The sequence below is a fragment of the Tympanuchus pallidicinctus genome, unplaced genomic scaffold (genome assembly GCF_026119805.1).
Source record: "Tympanuchus pallidicinctus isolate F22 unplaced genomic scaffold, pur_lepc_1.0 scaffold4, whole genome shotgun sequence".
NCBI lineage: Eukaryota > Metazoa > Chordata > Aves > Galliformes > Phasianidae > Tympanuchus > Tympanuchus pallidicinctus.
The window spans coordinates 11,637,832-11,657,923 of NW_026294758.1; the positions used below are offsets into that span (position 1 = coordinate 11,637,832).

The window sequence follows — 20,092 nt, forward strand, 5'->3', positions numbered from 1 at the left end:
CTAAGCAGTTATTTATCTATAACATGAAAGATCTCCTTCAAATAAGGTACTGGATGAAAGAGGCATGATTACTTAAAGCAGAAATTGGTCTGCACCCTTAGTGCACTGCAGGAGTTTCTAAAGATATTTGGAATTACATAACTACAAAAAAAAATAATTGTGAATTATGCAGTAGACAGTGGTGTTGCTGCTGTATGACAAGAGAAACAGGATTCCACTGGAAAGAGAACGTTAACTGCATGAAGGACACTGAGATTCAATATTCTGAAGAAATCAATTTTAGCTGACCAAAATAGCAATATGAACAAAAGTACTAAGTGAGGAAAGAAAAAGTCCACTACAGAATGCCCATTTTTACCAAAGACAAATGAGGAAAATTTAATTTAAAATTAATTATGAAATTAATTATCTCTCTCTGTACGTCATACAACCCACCTAGAGCCATCAAAAGGATTACTTCTTAGTGTACTCCGGACACAGGTGTACATATATTCTAGGTCTATCTGCAGGGTGTGATAACATTACATTCCTGTTTGCTTGTTATGAGGAGCTACTGGCTTCGCAGCTGCATCAGTGGAAAGGGTCACTTGAGTTTTATTTCTGATAAACATTCTTTTGAGAATGTAATCAGAAAAGGACTCCAGGCCTTTTCTTCTTCCAGTCATGTCAATTAGTCTGACAAAAGACCTCTTACAAATTTTGCTTTGATTGTATGTGAAAGGACACACAATGATCTGCAGATGGGAAAGGAGAAAACAACACAGAATTCACTCCAGAGCAAGAGAAGTCTTTATAATTGAAGGCCCATGAAAAATGGGTAGGTTCCCTACAGGGAGCCACAAAGATGTATGCTTTGCCTTTCCCCAGGAGGACCAGAGGACCAGCCTGGGCACAGGGCTAACTCCCAGGCTTCTGGATCCTCTGGGGTGTGACTTAAGCTTTCACACGCAGCTTAGGCACTTCAGGATAGGATCTGTAGCTGAGGCTTTCACTGTGACTGTCAAGAGCAGTCAATGAAACGTTTAAATCCTGAAAAAACTTCACTCCTGAAATTCTTGTCTTAGTATCTTAGAAGAACTCTACCCTGGGGCAGTTTGAAAATGTTTTTGCAGTAATATTTACCGTTACAGAACAAACTACCACAAGAAATTGTGCAATCTTTCTTGAAAACAGCAGTTTTCTTATCTTTCTTTTCCCATCCCCACCCCTTTTGTTCCAGAACCTGCATCTTCAGAAGATTTTTCCAACTGCACCCTAACTTGGTAGGTTTCATTCCTAGTCCTGCTGGGCAGGCAGAGACAATTAAAGCACAGCTGCTCAATGAGGTAAGTATCTTCTTGTTTCATACTGAATTTTTGTTAGGCTTCCTCTTATGCACCTCATTGTCAGCAACAAAGGACAAACAAGCCTTCCTGTAGTTTTTTCCCTCCTCTCCAAATTAGCCACTGCCTGTTCACATTTTCATTTTCTACTAGCATTGCTTTAGAATTATTTTGGTTTTAGGTAAAAGCCTTTGACAAATTAGCTGTAGTTTGATGAAGACAATATGTTTGTCTGGTCCCACTTAAGAGCTCATGTCAAATGCTCTTGATGCTCTACTTAGATAACATACATAAGCTAATCACCATCATTTTTCCCCTCCTGCTTTCCCCCACGGTCTTTATATACACTAATATTGTGTTGGCTAAATTAGGAAACTCCTATTACTTAGTGTTTACCTTTCTTCTCCACGGATTGTTCTCAGTGGCAGCGATTTGTTGTTGGAATGTTCCCAATTCTGTCCTTGAATACATTGTGACCCTAACAATACTAGCGAGCTAGTTACAACATGGGCTTTCTACAACCAAATGGAAATTGCTGTCCACTTTCAGACAATGAGAGATAATGAACAAAAGACAAGCAACAGAAACACTAATGTTTTGCATTTCATCTCTTATGTGGATCCACTCGTTTCATCTTGTTACAAATACTATCATCCTTAAAAATTTAATTTTTAACCTGTTTAGAACACTTTGTTCTTGGGAAAGCATGAATGAGGGGGATTAAATTATATCTGCACTATACTTTTCCTGGTGGTTGGTAATTATATTGTCACTCATGGTGCTATTCATTGCACTCAGCTGCATGGAAATGAGGAAAAACATGGCATTTCTCCATGCACTAGAATCTGTAGCTTTTCACAGCATCATGTATCTGTGAGATACAGGAGTAAACAGAACGTGGGGAAGTTGTATTTGGATTAATAGATATTTTCTTCTTCAAACAACAGTATAAAATATTTTTATATGGCCAGGTGATGGGTTCAGTGCCCAATTTAGGTGAGTAGCACACAGATGTTCTGTGCTTTCTGAGCCTACCAGTCAGACAGCCAAGTACTGCTTCTGAACACGGCCCCATACAAAGTCCAGCCAGTAACTTGTTTTTTCTTGTCTTAGTTATTTCATGAACAATCTGAGATATCTCTAAAAGGGCACGGATTTAAAATTCTGCAAAGTTATCATCCTCTGGAAATAATGCACCTGTCATCAAACTGCCTTTTTAAACACAAGAAGACTTACATTTCTTCTGCCCATCTGTTTACTTTAAACAGCACCTAACTAGCCAATGGCTGGTATGTCAATCTTTGGTGTAGAACTTGGCAAGTGAAGGTAGCTAAATCTGGAGATGACTCTACAAAATCAAAGAGAAACTTTCTCTTTTGTTCCTTGAATCATTTGCATCCAAGAGGAAATTGTTTGAAACCAGATTGATTCTGCAAAACTTGACTGTATCTCATGCAATACATACTTAGGCAGAAATTTTCTCGTGTATGTTCACATCAGTATCACAGTGTAATCTAACATAGCATAAAGCGTTTGCTTCCACTTTAAATAAATGTAAGTTGCCATACATACAGCACTTTGCAGATGAGCTGTGCAGAGCTCTTAACACTGACCTGTATTTTGATATTAACTGGTACATAATAAATCCTTTTGGGAGGTTCTTCTCTCTTGTCAGGGTCACTGTGACTTACATCACAAAATAACAAAAAATACCAGAAAAATATCAAATCCCCTTGGCAACAGTATGTTTTCTTCCCTTTCCCAAAGCACTGGCAAATTAAAATGCAGTACACTTTTGCAATTTAATGCAAGCATATAATACTGATATTTAAATCTTTATTGATTGATGTAAAAAATCAGCACATATGGAAAAAGAAGATCAGCATAGCAAAGTACTTACATTTTTAAATCTGAAAAGGAACACAGAGAAAACTGAGACAAAAAACATTATTCTTTGCATCTGTTCACTGCCATAGAACTGTCATCTGAAATTCAGCGGCTGTTCAATGCTGATTTGTGTGTTTTTCTTTTAATACTTGAGGCTTGGTTATTGCTTTTCAAAAGCACGCAAAATGAAGGTTTAAACTTCTCATAGAAAACCAGCCAATGTTATGCCCTGTTGAACAGTCATAAACTGCATAAATTTGCAATTGTCCAATGCAACCCTTGCTGACGTTAGAATGGAGACTTAGTGCAACAGTTAAAGGCAACATTACTTGAATTTCCCTCAAAATTGTTTCATAAGATGATGCTTTAAAAATACTTTGGGGAAACAGTCAGTAAAGTTTTGGGTTATAATTTAAAAACCAACAGCCTATCCTGCTCTCACACTGATCAGCAATAAAACAGAGGTAATGACCTCTCCTTGTAGGCTCTCACTGTCAGAGTAGGAGCTGCAAATGCTGCTGACCACGCACATCTAGGATCTTTCATTGTTGAGATATTATACCATTAAGTAGATCTTCTCACAGTGACGTAATATGTATGCATTATGTATTTTCAGTCAGTACGATTTCCTAATTTAAAATGCCTGGTTGCATGTAGAACTAAAGAAAACCTTGTTTTTATTGTGCCAAGACAGATTTTTGATACACTTCAAATTTGTACTGGATGCCATTCTCTTCCTGAACATCTGCAGGGACACCTGGGTATCTAGAGAGGGAGAAAGTGAAAAAAACAAAGGACAAAAAGTAGAAAGTAATTGTGTAAATCATCAGCAATTTATCTAATCAATCAAAAGCCACAGTTACCTGGTAAAGACATGAAAATACCTTCCTTATTACAGGAATACTAACTATAAGCTATTTTTGAGAATCACGTTAACTACTATCAGCAACATGTTTTTACATCGTTTTAAACTGAAAAAGTAGACTGTGATGTAAAACAGATGAAAAAGACAGCAAACATTTTGACTGAATCCTCCCACATTACTTAAAATGTCTGTAAATGCAGAAGTGACACAGACTTTTTTTTTTTGTTTTGCTTTTGATTACATAGTTTAGAGGAAATGGTATAGCGAATGCTTCTTACAAGTATATTTAGGTGATTGCTACCTACTGCAAAGTGCTTCCCTCTGTTCCGGAGTTACTAAAACAATTTTTTATTAATAGATACTCTTAAAATCTCTTCAGCTCCCTGTGACAAAGTAAGACTCTGTATGAGTAATATTGACATTGAGGGAGGAAGGAATTCAAGACTTTTTTTCTTAGATCAGCATCTGGTAGGCTTCCATTTCAGTGGGGGAATTATCGGCTAAATTATCAACCAAATTCTGATTTCTGTTCACCAAAACCAATGCATGCCTGGGAAACAACCCAGACAAAGATTGGGATTTTGGTGTCAGAAATCAGGATATTGCAATTGGATTGTGTTAGGGTACAGAGAACATCAGAATTTGTTTGCAACTAACATTCCCCACTCACTTGGTTTGTCTGGTCATATTCTTCTGCACTGCCCCACTTATTCTCTACAGCTTCACAGCTAATCCACTCCTGCACCCTAGGTTGTGGACAGAGAGCTCATCTTGCCACACTTTCTCTTTACTGCTGGTCTGTAATTAGCTGGAAATTGAAATGGGAGAAGAAAGACAAAGTTCTTTCCTGCTGATTCTTGAGGCATCCATTTGTATTTTTGCTACCTCCCAAATTCCTTTGTTAGACAGAGCATGAAGCACGTCTGCAATGTGACGAAGATGGCAGAAACTTGCATCTCTAACTCAAACACAATGTGCCCTTAGCAAAGTTCTTACACATTTGAATGATTAATTCTCCATTCAGAACACAGGACCACTCACTGTACATTCTGATACTTACTCTGTGAGAAGTTTGAAGTCTTTGTAGTCAATTTCTGGAAAAAATGTGTCACTTTCAAATTCATGCAAAATTCTTGTCACAAACAGTCGATGATTAATGGGCTTCTCCATTGCTGCCTTTAAAAATAAAATAAACAATTAATGTTCAATTATTCTGTGTAAAACGCCTGGATTATTTATGAAGTATTATTCACGTTTAATTAAATTTTTAATAATCCTGTGTTAAAACACTGCTTGAAACCTGTAAAACAGTGTCAAGTTTCATGGCTTCCTGAATGAAAAAGTTTAAAAAGACATCGTCCGGGTGAGATCCTTACTAACAAACACACACAGACTCATGAGTTAAAAATGCTCTATTGGTGCCTGACTACAATACGTGTGTTGAATTGCTTTACTGATGCTTCTCCCTTTCCCCTAGATTGGCAATGAGCAATATGTTGTTAAAGATGATTCACCATGCATCATGCTATTAGGTATTACTTTGACAAGTACAGGAACCAAGTAATTTCAAACTTAATCCAATAAAATTAATTGCTAGCTTTGTTGAGAAGCTGGTTTCTGGAAAAGCAGCTCTATTTTCAGAGAATACCTTAAAATGAAAGAGCACAACAATATCCATCTGCCCTGAACAAGTGTTCATCTAGATTCTTTACAAATATCATATTTTCTTTTCTTTTTTTTTTTTTTTAATTAAGGGCCAGCTGTAGGAATTGAATCATACATCTGCAGAATAATGGAATAATAATTTGCTTCACAAATAAATACAAAATACTGTGTTCTGTTTACTGAGACACATTTATTTTGTAATAGAGGGATAAATTAATTTTTTAGTCAGGTTAATTGAACTGTTTTAGTGTTTCAGCTAAGGCCTCTGCACTAGCAAGTAAAAATGAATGGAGTGACTGACTGCAGCTGCTGCAAAGAAAGCTGAACTTAGCAAGAAGGGGATGGAATGGCGGCTTATGCACTAGAGAAAACATTATGCCAGTTGAAGAGCTCAGTATGCTGCTGGACTGCTTGTCCCCAGTCTACAGAAAAAGTGTAAATGCCTTCCACTGTCAGCCAGAAGTCTGGAGTCTGTATGTATACATGGTTCAGCTTTATGTAGGCTAAAGAACTAAATATGAAATAAAAAGAACTTGGAGAAGAGCAATGGGCTTCAGATAATTACAACCTACACACTCCTTTCCAGTGGATAGGAGTGGCATGATATCCATCATCATGATGTTAGTACAGCATATCATAGAGAATAAGAGAAACATATTTGAAATACAGTTTGACTGTGTATTCTGATTGCTGCACTCTATTAAGTGTAATTTTCACTTGCATTCCAATTTAAGAACATCGCTGCATCACTTCACAGGATGACATACCAGCCCAGCCTTAGCCTGTCCCTGTAACCTGTCCAGTTGCACCAGGGCTTCACCTGGCCCAGTTACCTTCACGGGCCTTCACTGTTTTCTGAAGACCTGCCTCACCACTGTGAGCCCTTTTGCTGGTGAAGCTGTGCAATGCTGTCCAGGATATTGTCTCTGGGTCCCAACGTCCTGTCCTTCTGGGTGGAGCTGGTTCTTCCTGCTCCCTGACAGCACCTTCAGAAAACTTACATAAGTAGATTTCGTATTACACACGAAAACTTCCATGTTTGGAGTCTCTAACTGAAACTGCTCAGAGAGAACTCTATTCTGACACCTGCTCTGCAAACTACTCCTGTGCACTCATGGACACTGGCAGGCAGTGGAAGTACTTTATGACAACTTTGGAATTTCTAAGAAGATTGTGGTACTTCTTTGCTAATGTCCACTAACTATTCACTCCTGTCTTGTCCAGCCTACTCTATCTACTTTTTTTTTTTTGTACAGAATTAGAGGATGGATAGTGCTAATTTGATAGAATTTTGACATACTTGCTCTGAGTTTAATGATGTGATTCTATATTATAGATATTATGCATATATATTCTAAGGAATGCATCAGGGTGAATACTACTTCATTTAAATATATTGCTGTAAGTAATCTTGACTATTTAGACAGATGTGGAGGAACTAACATATAATTCTACTGATCAGGCAACACTGTGGTAAACTTACATAATACAAATAATTTTTTTTACTAGCTCTTTGGTTTTTCCTTATTTTGCAAATTTCAGGATGTATGTAATGTACGTAATAGAAAAGCTAGATTTTAGGAGGACTTCTCAGAAGTAACTGTATTAGGGCAAGGGTAGATTTTTAAAGCTAAAGCATGATGCTTCTGAGCTTTGGTTCCCTGTATTTGAAAAATCTGTGTCCTCACCACATACCCATTTATGTTTCTGTACTCCACTGCTACACTGGGTCTCGGCGACATTCTTGGTATGATTTTCATTTATTGTGCTTTCCTCCCATAATCCACTCAGTTCTCTTGTAATCATATTTGTACCTGCAGCTGGAACTGCACAGGCGCTTGCTCTCTGCGTAAGGTTATCTGCTTATGTAACAGCTATTGAACCTTTTAAGACTGTACAGCTCGATGAAATAGGGAAAAACAAAGCTGATTGTGGTTCATCTTGGAGCACAGCCTATTAAAACCATAGCATCTCATCTGTTCTTTCAGAAGCACTGCAAGATTGCTCTAACAGAGATGACGTTCCAAAAGAAAGAGGACAGGATTGCTGAGATGTTAAGAGCAGTCCTCTTGTCCCAGGAAATTCACCCCCATAGAACCACCCCATTATTACTCACATATGCCTTCATATACCTATTAAAAGATTTTAGCATAGCCTTGTCTTTTTGGACTTTTCCAGGTAACCATCAATACACTTGTCTCTGAATCATACCTCAAGAAGCAGATGACCTAGGAATTATATTCCCCATAATTTCCAGCTCTATTGGACAGCCTGCTGTACAAGATTAGTCTACGCCTGTACTCAAAGGACTACTGCCTTGAATTAGTTGTCTTTGTAGAACATGGGTTAAAATAACCCTAAAGCTCTGCAACAAATAGCTGCATATTAGAAGCAGTTTCAAAAGTACCACATAGAAAATTAATCTTTTATAGGTTTAATCACCAAACCACTGCAAATCAGACAGCATAGCAACCAATTTCTGTAGAAGGAACCAATTATATCTGGTCATTCAAAGATTTGCAGGTTTTAGAAGGACACACGCCCACTGTCTTCCAATCTTCCACTGATTACATACAATAAGTAAAATAGACAAAGTAGCTATCTGAAGCACTTATTTTTGAAGTGTCTTTCTGTCAGTGAGGTAATTTTCCTTCCTTTCTGATATGCTAGGACTAAATCTGGTGAGGATGGAACACTGTGGTACCTCCTATCACCAATTTCCTACAAGGAACAAGACCAGTGTTATAAAAATCCTGTATGACCTTTATGAAAACCCTACCCATTCTGACCCTATGGAAACAGATAAACTTTACAAACTGGACTTTTCCAATGCCAAGAGGAAAGTACGGTCCATGTTTAGAACAGCATCTTTTAAAACCTTCCCTCTGAAACCTCAGCAAATACCTTGTAAAAGAAACTTAAAAAACAGCTTTTCAGAGCTACGAGATTACTTTTTCCCATAGAAATGCCAAATCAAAGTTTGCTCACAACAACGAACAAGCAAAGAACAGTAGGAATATTACACCTTTCTTTCCAGTGTTAAGAATTCTCTTTCACAGTTCAAGTTTACATAGTTTGACAAGCATAATAGAAAAGCTGGATGTGTCCCTCTCATGTCTGAGAAAGCATAAAGTTGCTAAACCACAGAAACCCACGGTACATCGCTAACATTGTGATGTAATTTCATATGATTTTGTTACTATGTAAAAGAATGAAGCACTGACAAGAGGCATAGCTACATTACATAAGGATATATTTTTACAAAACACAAATTTCTACAGAAGGATAGTATCATCAGCTGTAATGCTGTAAGCTTGTCACATTTATACAAAAGATGCTAGAAGATTGCAGTCAGATGGCTCCAATCCTACCTCAAACAGAGTAATAAGAATAGAGTAAAACTGTCTTTGCATTGCCACCTTGTTCAAATACATACAGAAAGATTCTTCTGTGAAGAAGCATTCACTAGCATTGCAATAACCAAGAGTTACATTTGTTTACATACTGGGAAGACAGTAATTTTTGGAAACAAAACTGCTCGGTACTATCTACACCTGCATAATTAAGTGAGATTATCATGAATTCGGTGGGACAGGGAAAGGAAGTACAGCCAGTACCACCATTCTGCTTCCTTCAAATTTACCTACATTGTCACAGCCAGGAGTGGTTCTCTCCACAGGCCAGGAGAACTATGCCAATCGCTCTTTCTGAAACCTTCCATAACATAGGATACAGAATTTACTTTCCAGGCAAAGATATTTTTGAGATCCTGTCATTTACCTGTAGCTTAGTAATAACACTCTTCACTTTAAAAGGTGTTACCAGATTTCAAAAATGTTAATAGGATTAAGCCAGGCTAGTTAGTTTGAAAGAGAACAAAGAAGCCAATGGAGTCAGTACTCTGCTTCTCATACAGGTTCTTACAGGTGAGAGAAATCTTTCAGGCCTGCAGGGTGATGTCCTCCATGTCAATGGCTTCAGAAAACTCAGAGAAGTTTGCTCTTTGCAGCAAGTTCTCTGACAGCAGTGGAATTACACAGGAACAATGGCACATGAACCTGCAGAGTACAGCACATTAGCAGAGAAAAGCACAGTATCTAGACAGCTCCTCTGTAAGTGGATCTCAGTCCCTGGTCACATCTCTGGTTGAACACAGCATTTCAAAACCAAATGAAAATGCATATATGTTCAGCAGCTATGCAGTTTTAAAATATTTTGTTTTACATGTGGTTAAGGCAATAAAATTAGTACATTTATGGTTTGTAGGAAATTCAGACATGTTAAAATGTAATCTTTAAAATTTGTATTTTCCCAGAATCACTTCAAGAGATCATAGAGTCCAACTCCATGTTAAAGCAGGTTCCCTACAATAGGTTGCACATGTAAGCCTGCAGGCTGGTCCTGAATGTCTCCATAGGAGGAGACTCTATAAAATGTAGGACAATGGTGGTAGTTAATAAAGTTTTGGCAGGCTCAAAAAAAATCACAATAAAACTAGCAATTCAAGTTATTCATGTTTTTCTCTTTTGAAGAAGTGATCCTTATGCTACAATGAAGATCTGAAGCTTAACAAATATGGCATTCTCAACTCACTCAGGACATTCAAAAGCCAGTGAAGCTTATATACTTAGTTAAGAAACTTTGTTTAAAGTGGTAATTGAACATCTGCAAGAGACTTGCTGTACTACGTACAAGTAGCAACTTAATCCTTCAGTAGTTCTGAAGAATGAAAGGGGGTAGATTACCCAAAACAAATACTAATATATACTGATTACCCAAACCCAATACTTATATATGAGGAAGACAACGTAAGGATGAATATTAGACAAAACTTTCCCTTGGAGATTACTGAAAATTTAATTTTCCAGCTTAAGCTTCTTTGTTAAATATAATTTGTCAGCATCGTTTACTGGCCAGCAATTAACTCAAAATTAGCAATTAACTCAAAAGTGAAAATAACAAAACTTCATATGAAAGAACAACTTTTTCTTCTGCTACGAAATTACAAGTTCTCCAGATGTAATACATGAATACTATTCTTCACTTCGGCAACGTGACCTTGAGTATCGCTTGCTTCTGAAGCAGAGGAAGCAAGAAGCTGAGTAGGAATGTATAAATTACAAAATATAATTTTAAATTATCAAGATGCAGTAGAAAAACCTACTTTTTGTCAAGGGGAAAGCTTGTCTGACACAAAGCGCATTCTGGTTTTACTAAAGAAGCCTTGGTTTTGAGGACCTGAGTCATACTTTTTTTCCTCTTTTTTTTTTTCCTAAGTTCTGTTGCTATGTTTTTCTTCTGCTGGTAGGTTCCTTCCTTAGGATTTATGTTTGGTTATTTACAAACCAAGATTTACACTCAGCACTTAAAAATTATCACATTATATTATATTATTACCACATTACCTTGCAGACTACCTTACAGAAGTAAGTCTATGCATGTTTTCCTTAAAAGTCCCTTTTTAATATCTGGAAATGTGCTGGACTTATATTTCCTATTTGTCATGGTTTTGGCTGGGATAGAATTAATTTTCTTTGTAGAGGCCCAGAAGATGCTGTCTTTTGGATTTTTGATCAAAATAGTGGTAATAACACACCAGTGTTGTGGCTGTTGCTGAATAGTGCAAGGCAAGTCCTTTTCATCTTCTCCCTCTGCCCTACCAGTGAGAAGCTGAGAGCATAGGAGCTGTGAGAGGACAGAACCAGGACCCCCAGCTGACGAAAGGGATTTCTTTCATAGCACTATGTTCAGCAAGAAAAGCTGGAGTAAAGAAGAAAAGGGGTGGATATTTAGAGCGACAATGTCTTCCCAAGAAAACATTACACGTAATGAGCTCTATTTGCTCAGCAGCAGCTGAACATCTGCCTGCCAATGGGAAGCAGCAATAAGTTCCTTCCTTTGCTTTGCTTGCACAGGCAACTTTTGCTCTACCTAGTCTCTATCTCAACCCAAGAGCTCTTGCACTTTTACATTTCTAATTCTTCCCAATCATAGCTGGGGAGAGTGAGTGAGTTGCTAAGGAGGGCTGTGCTGCCTGCCAGGATTTAAACCGCAGAGTTAAATCTGAATGTTGTTCTAAATAAATTTTAAGCACTCAGTTTAAATTCAATTTAAAATGACTGCTGTAACCACTATTGAGCAGATTTATTAGTCTCTCCAGGCTGCACTGCTATTCAAGTCAGAAAGCAAGATCTGAACCTCTCCATTAACAGACAATTAGGAGACATTAATTCCACACAGAGTGCATTCATATCAGTGTCTCAGCTCAGAAAAGAAATGTGATTTTGAAATGAGTCCTCTAGTTGTCCTCACTTACCATGCTTTGATTGCACTGGGGTGTGCATGAACTGAAATTCTTGAAGAAGAAACCAAGACACAAAGTCTGCTTATGTGATATGCTCCAACTGCTAATAGAGACTCAGGGGACACTGAGTTACTACTGCAAGTTGGCAACACACAAGCACTCGGGAGCCAGCAGAAGGCTCTCAAAACATCAAGTGCTCATGCAAAACCATAGAGTGCCTCTCAAGCCACATGATGTCTTTGTAATTGCTATGACCTACTGGCCCTTGCTGGGTTGTCACACTCTTCCTTCCTCATCCGCACCATCAGTGGCAACGTCAGCTCCTTCTGGAAGATCCAAGATGGTATCACACGGAGATCTAAGGAAATTACATTTGTAAACCTTCGCTGTGATAGGTCTGAAAGCTTTGCTTGAGGCACTATTACACCTTGTGTCTATACGAGATTAAAAATCCAATGAAGCCAGCAGTGCCGAGTCAAATTTAAGAAGATGGTCTGTGCTGAGCAAGATCTCAGACAATGAGAAGTCACATCAAAAGCCTACAGAATTACAGAACCGTATGGGTTTGAAAGGACTTCTGAAGACCACCTCCTCCAACTCCCCTTACTAAAGTAGGTTCCATACACCAGGTTGCACAGGAAAGTATCCAGGCACGTTTTGAATATCTCAAGAGAATGAAACTCCACAGCCCCTCTAGGCAACCTGTTCCAGTGTTTTATCACTCTCAAAGTAAAGAAGCTTTTTCTCATGTTTGTACGGAACTTTCTGTGTCCAGGTTTTACCCATTACCTACCCCTTGTTCCATCAGTGGGCACTACTGAAAAGTACATAGCTTTTCACTACCCCTAAAGGCACTCTGAAGTAGGAGACTGTATATCATTTTGAACAATTCAGGGGACTGTGGGAGCTGCTTTCAATCCTCTTTGCTTTTGCTTCCTAAAAGCAACACTACTCATATGTCCCAAGTGCCTTTAAAATGCCTACTATGTCTAGCTGTTCTGTTTTCTGTCACAGAGGTCAGTAAGTCTCAGAAGTGACAGTTTTCTTTCGTATACAGCTGAATGGTCGTGGGTTGCCATCTGCCTAAGCCAAAGACTCGTGTGCCAAAGACAGATGATCAACAAGGGTAGAATACCTGAAGACTCCAAGAACAGCACTGTAATTAGCTACTTCAGCCCCCAAGACATCCACAAAAAGTTTGTGACAAGCTGGGAAAGGAACCGTGCAGAAAAAAGTGCAGCAGAAGTATGTGTAAGCCTGCCACTCTTTCTTGTAGTGATTCTACAAGAAGACTACTATATGTTGAGGAAATATGTATGTGGAAGACCATTATATGTTGAGGAATGTGAACCTCATACTAATTAATCTACATAGGCTCAGGACTGTGCTGCATTCCACTAAGCTGAACACACAGGTTGGTCTATAGGCCTGCGCTGCATGTGTTCCTTTGTCAAAGTACAAACTCAGTCTGATGATAGAGTCTGCAAACAGCACTTCCACTGTGCCCCTGCCTTTATCTAAAAGTGCAATAAGACATTCCCTCATGAACATTCTTTCTGTTTTAACAGCAAAAATAATGAGTAGACTTGTTGTAAAAAGAAAGTCCTCCAATAGTCCTCCTCCTTGAATGATCAAATGTGGTAACCCCTTGTACAGATGGGGTCTGCAAAACATGTTGCGTGTGGATTAGAGGCTTGCTCAATTCTACACAATTTGGGGTTCCCAGTATCAAGAAGGACTTGTAATTTCCTACGCTATCCTGCCCTTCCTTGAAGTGTCAGCTCTAATAAACAGCATTTAGAATGACATTTTACAGAGTACAAGAATCGTTCTTACTGGGATTATAATGCAGTAGCTCTTCCTGGTGAAAAACACCTCTCTACTGCATTGTTGTGCAGCAGTACTCAGATACAAATAGGTTTTATTTGGCAGGCATTACAGTGTTACTTCTGAATAAGAAGGAAGAGAAACAAGGTACAGATCAGGAATATAGAAGGACTTGCTGGTTGGAATAGAGAATATCATCTGCATAAGAGATGTGAATAGAAAAGTACAGTCCTTTTTGGAGTGGTGTGCTCTCTCCATCATGGCTTGTCCTCATAACACTCCGCCTGATTAGAAAGATCTGAACTTTGGGTTAAACCTCCCAAATTGCTAGAAGCAGAAACATCATGTCATGTTCTCAGTGGTACCTACTTAAAATCACTCCTACTGCACTTACTCACTGAAGAATGTACGGTCACTTTCTTATACTTAATGAACACAATCAGTTCCAAGCTTTTGTGGCATTCAAAGAACTAAGATGAAAATAGTGCTATAAAAGAAAGTATCTACATTTACTGAATAAAATGATTCACTTCAATTACCCATTGGTATTTTTACTTCCCACACATATCTACATAACATAAAGGAAATACTCCTGCAACCTTTTTTACATCTTCAGTATAGGCACTAATACGCAGTTTTGGTAGAGGTGTATGGGTTCAATTAAATACTTTTAATTCAGATCACATTAAGATCATAGGTGCAGAAATATTTACAAAACTGTCAGATTTATCCCTAATGAACTTCAAATTACTTTGAAATAGCCTGAGTGAACACATGAAAAATGAGAACACCTGAGATTTCAAACTGTATTCCTTAAGCTGATCAGCACATTAATAGGCTGCAAAAGTAGTTCTGACCAAAAATGCTAATTTATAATTTAAATATTAGTAATAGTTTCAAAAATTGTACTGTTTTCTGTAACAGCCAGATAATAAACAAACAACAACAAGTTAAAAAACTACAACAAAATTTCCTCTATGAACAAGAAAAAAATTATTCTTTGCAGCACTAGATGAATACATGGATAACGCACACGTAAAAATGCTTCTGCTCATACTTTGCATCCTGTAAAATTACAGACAGAAGCCTAAATTACAGAAATGACTAAAGTGCAGGAGAATGTTTTCCTTTTTTATCAGTAAAAGTATGCTTTACAATTCCAGAGGTTTTTTTTTTTTTGTTTTTTTTTTTTTTTTTTTTACCAGAAGAAAGAACGCTTCTCCTGACTGATGTGCAAGGAACTAAGGTTGATGGACATCATCTTTTGTGTGGTACTGTTTGATGGTAAATGCAAATTATATGAGAAAATAATGAAATCAACTAAGAATTAAATAGCAGAGCCTGGACTGTGTAGCTGAAAAGTTGACTTCAGATACTCTACTGTGTGGAGGCATGGAGAGCTGGCTAAATTTTGTATGTGTATGAGATGAAGATGAGAGGAAAGGTCTGGGAGAAAAGATGGCTTAGGAAACACACCACAAGAAGATGACTGGTTTTGCTGCAGACCTTATTACACAGCTGCAGACCTTATTACACACTTACTTAAGAGAAGGACTTGGCATTTGCAGGAGAACTGCTGGCATACACAGCTTTCTGCAGCGACAGTCTGTAAAAGATTATTCTTCTACATAGTTGTTTCAGAGCTTGCTGGGGACATAGATGAACAAGTCCACGCAAGTCCTGGGAAAGGGTTGAGAAATCCTTTGTCTGGAGAACACTGATGGACAAGTCCTGGGCAAGAGTTGTGAAATCCTTTGAGAGACACAGATGGACAAGGTCAAGGGCAACGAGAGATAAGCCACAGATGTCCAGGAAGCAGTCTTTTGTGTGGGCTTATCTTGAGGAAGATGGCCGTCTCAGGAGATGCTGCACATGACTCTTACCCTGGGCCAAGTGGCACAGGAATGCCACGCTGGCAGAGGAAGGATAAAAGGGGACCTACAACCATGAAGTGTTCTGGCAACAGATTCCTCATGAAGAAGAGGTTTTGACATGAGAAGCTTCACAACCTGCCTCTCTCCCTCCTGGACTTGCTCTGCACTCTACCTGCATGCTGAAGAACAAAAGTGTCTGCCATCAGATCCCTCACTACGGAATATGTGCACACTGACAGACTCTTCTGGGTCTGTTACCTGAGTCCTGCTGTTTCCTCCCGGACTAGCTCTGTGACTTCTTCTGCTTGCTGCCCAAGGCCATACACTGCTGCTGCTCTCCCCCTGCCTCAGACCTTCAAATGTCGTGCAACAGGACCGCTGCCGGATCCTGGTGATGACTATCCCTGCTTTATGTGATTCTTGCTTCTTTCCTATCTTTTCTATTGCCCTCTTTCCCTTCCCCATCCCCAAATGGGGAAAAGGCTTACCCCTGCACTTCCTGAAGTGGCAATAACTTGAGCCATCTTTCTGCTAAAGCAGAAAATTTAATAACCTAAGAGTAATTTAAATGTACCTTATAAACTGAAGTGCCTCCAACAATCCAAACCATGTCTACTTTACTTTTTAATTCTGGTGAATCCAAAAGAGCTAAGGCATCATCCAGGCTTTTAGAAAGATAATGTGCTCCTTCTGGGGCTTCCCTAGGAAAAAAAAAAAAGTTTTATTACTAAATTTGAAGGACAAATTGTCATCAGAATAAATGCAATTGAGATATACAATGTATTTTGCTGAATTTACAAGTGGCTAAATGTTTCACGTTAGTTCATTACACTGAAATGTATTACTACTAAGCTATGTTAGAATTCTTAACTCACTGTAGAATTGCTTAATAAATCACAGTTTAATCCTAACTGTGACTTAAGAGACATTATAAATTATAGATTTGATTTTGTTAAATCAGGTTTTTAACAAAGCATATCTGAGGAATGTAAATGTTTGTATAATTAAATACAGACTTCTACTTGAATTCTAGAATGTCAGTACTTGCAAAACAATCCACAAAGCGTTCATCCTCACAACTCTACTTTCTGTCCAAAACCCGGTAACAAATTCTAAATCAACAAATTTTGAGTGAGTATTTTTGTTTACGAATACTTGGATGACTGTGAGTGATGCACTCAAGAAGGCATTTGTGAAAAAGGACAGACTCTTTTCTCCTTAATGTGAATCACAATAAACTTCAAAAAAAAAAGATTAAATTCATCAATTTAACAAGGCACCAGAGAAATACTGGAGTTTCAAGGTCTACTGACAAGCGTCAGATGGTTTTTGTGTACAAACAGAACTAGTACTTATTATGCAAAGTAATGATAATTATTTTATGAAGTGATTAAGAAATAAATGAGAAAAAAAAAAAAAAAAGGTAAAGATATCATTCAGAACAAATAGCAGAGATGCTTCCTAAGAAGAAACAAATGTAAAAAATGTTACGTTAAGGATTACTCCATGAGGCACTATTACACATATTCTTAGGTTTGGATTTGTCATTTGTTTTCCTATTCATCATACATACTTGAGCTCCCTGCTGAGCACTATATTAATTCTGTCTTTCAGAGGACGATTCTTCTCAGGAATGGAGAACCATGTTTTTTTACCCATTATCAGTGCATTCTGTTTACCTGAGTAAGAAAGAAATCATTTATTTAAATGGTATTTCAGCTCTGTACCAGGTTTGTTTCAGCTGTTTAGTGACATCTGCTGGACTTTCACTCCCTCTTCCAAAATCAATTTCAGCAGTTACCTACTACAAGCTTGTACCAAGTACAAGCTTGGGCCCTGATTCTGCAACTTAGGCACAAAAGAAAAGGTTTGTGCCCCCAAAGCCCTGGCAGGCAGTTGACATCAAGGCAGCTTAATGCACACATGTCAACTTGCAATTGGAAGAAAAAAAAACAAATCAAAAAAGGCATGTCATTGTCTATTTTACTCACAGGGGCTCTGCTAATTAAGTAACCAAATTCATCTCCATCAAAAAACAGCTGAGGTGAAAGGAGACCTGAAAGCCCACACAGCTCCAATCCCCTGCTATGGGCAGGACTGTCAGATCACCTATTAGATCAAGCTGCCCAGGGCCCCACACAACCTGGCCTTGAGCATCTCCATGGATGGGGCATCCACAGCTTCTCTGAGCAGCTGTGCCAGGGCCTCACCACCCTCTGAGTAAAGTGCAAGATCAACTGATGCCATCAAGAGTTCTCACAGTATGAATGGACATTTTTGTTCAGAATTGATTGTTGTTTGCATGTTCCATCATTCCAATTATTAGATTAGACGTAACTGCTAAATTTGAGTATTTATTTAAAGGAAAAAAAAAAAAGGAACAAATGTTCAATCATGTTTTGGAATTCACTCTTGAGTTATTTCTGACCAAATCCATCATTCATAACCGAATTATCTTTCACATGCACTGAGAACGGGGTTATTTGCACTTCCTCTGTGAGAGGAAGTAGTCAGAACAAGTTGCATTTTGCATTCCCACACCTGCTCACTTTCACAACCTTTTTGGCCCTGCCATAAAAGGCTTTATTTTACCAAGTAAAATAATATCTGTAATATCACTTTGCTGCAAAGGTCTTGTGGATCCGAATGCTATTACTATGTATTACCAGCACAGTTGCATATTATTGCATATGTATAACACACCATATGTGTAAAGTTGCACATTGGCACCAAATTTAGGATTGTCTGGCATGCTGGGATGGCTCAGCTCCCATCCAGACAAACCAAATCACAAGGGTCAGGGGGTACAATGAGTGGCCAAAGTTTACTTACAGCAAACAAGCTAGCACATAAGCTAACAGCCTGAAAGAAAAAAAAAAAAAAAAAAAAAAAAAGCCTGCTGCTGCTCAATTGGTACAAAAAAAAACTTTTGCCTTTTTGCATTTTCTGACATGAAGGGGTAAAACACACCCTGGACCTTCAAAAAGGCAGGGTGGGAAACTTCTGGTGAATTTGAAACATGTGCCATAAGACCGAAAAAAGAGGAATAGTTAATTGCAGTTCTGCTTCTATTGCAAAACGTGGGCTGGAGAGGTCGGGGAAGCCAGTGGAAAGTGACATTCCTTATCTTTTCTGTGACTGATACCACAGGAACTTAGTAAGGCAGCCCAGTGCACATTACCTTCCACATGGGAGGTGCTGGTCATTCTCTGGAAGTACTTGTACTCATTCCTGGCAAATAAACAAGCAGAGCGTTACAGCAAGGCTCAGGAATAACTTAGGTTACTGTAGCAGAAAGGGAGAAGGACAGAGAGGGGAAACTGCCGGGTCTCAACCTGGCTCTGCCTGCAGGGCCGCGGCCCGCCCACGCGTATCGCCGAGGCTAGCGGTGCTCTCGGCCTACCACGCCAGCCGCCTCAGCACTTTCCCGCCTTGCCGTCCCGCCTACAACTCCCAGCACGCACCGCGCGGCTCGCCCCCTTGCCGGACGGCTGCGTGCCGCGCTGCACGCTGGGACACGTAGTCTGCCTCCCACCCCTCCAGGAACGCGTGGCAGCGGGCCCGCCGTACCTCAGCGGGGGCCAGGGCAGGTTCCCGTCCTTTCCGATGCCCATGTTCTGACACACAGCCACGATGGAATTGAGCGAGCGCACCATGGCCGCCTCCTCCGCCCGCCTCCTCTCGCTGTACGCAGCGGCGGCGCGGGGCGGAGCTGGGGCGGGACACCATCCGGCGGCGGAGGCGGAGCCACTGCCCGGAGTCTCGGCCTGCGCACGCCATGCCTCGAGGGCGGCGGCGGGAGCAGGGCGGTGAGGGTCAGCCGGTGCTGAGCCGTTTCTTCGGGGCGGCGGGGAGCGGCGCCGCCCGGCACACGGTGCGCTGAGGGAGGCGGCGGGGGGTCCCGGAGTGATAGCGAGGTGTGGCCGCCCGGTCGGCCCTTGTGCACTTTTGTCTCTTGGCCCGGACTCTGCTTGAGGCTTAGTCCCCTGCAGCGATGGGCTCGGAGGGGAAACTTCGCCGCGGGGGGTTGCGGGCTCGGTTTCGTCTGAATTTTCTCAGTAATGCACCTGAACCGCCAAAAGTTGCTTTACACAGAATGCGGGTGCAAGGAGCTGGCAGCACCTGTGTTGTGTTTGGAAAGAGAAATGGTAGTGCTGTTTTACATTGTTGCGGCTGCGAGTTACTTCTTTATGTCTGGTCGCACTCCCTGCATCCTGCCCGACATTCGTGGGGCGGCATAGATGGGAGGTTGCTCCCAGGCCTTATCGGTGGGTGCCAGTCAGAAGCACCCAAGGCCACAGGGTCTGAAGTACTGTGTTCTGCACAGGCACCCAGAGTGATCCTGGGT

The 20,092-nt window shown here is 39.8% G+C and overlaps 2 protein-coding genes across 2 annotated transcripts in view; one reads left to right on the top strand and one right to left on the bottom strand.

The window, feature by feature from the left end:
- Positions 1 to 3,138: 3,138 nt before the first annotated feature.
- Positions 3,139 to 19,464, bottom strand: DHFR (dihydrofolate reductase). Its single transcript, XM_052700657.1, has 6 exons — positions 19,315 to 19,464; positions 18,926 to 18,975; positions 17,318 to 17,423; positions 16,319 to 16,445; positions 5,135 to 5,250; positions 3,139 to 3,974 (listed from the first exon to the last, which is right to left on the bottom strand). Exons 1-6 carry the CDS (start codon positions 19,398 to 19,400, stop codon positions 3,887 to 3,889), a joined length of 573 nt encoding a protein of 190 aa, XP_052556617.1. The 5' UTR covers positions 19,401 to 19,464; the 3' UTR covers positions 3,139 to 3,886.
- Positions 19,465 to 19,476: 12 nt separating this feature from the next.
- Positions 19,477 to 20,092, top strand: part of MSH3 (mutS homolog 3) — a 110,073-nt gene continuing 109,457 nt past the window's right edge. Inside the window, exon 1 of the mRNA XM_052700656.1 lies at positions 19,477 to 19,618. Within this exon, the coding sequence (XP_052556616.1) occupies positions 19,523 to 19,618 (96 nt within the window). The 5' untranslated portion in view covers positions 19,477 to 19,522. The remainder of the gene's footprint in view (positions 19,619 to 20,092) is intronic.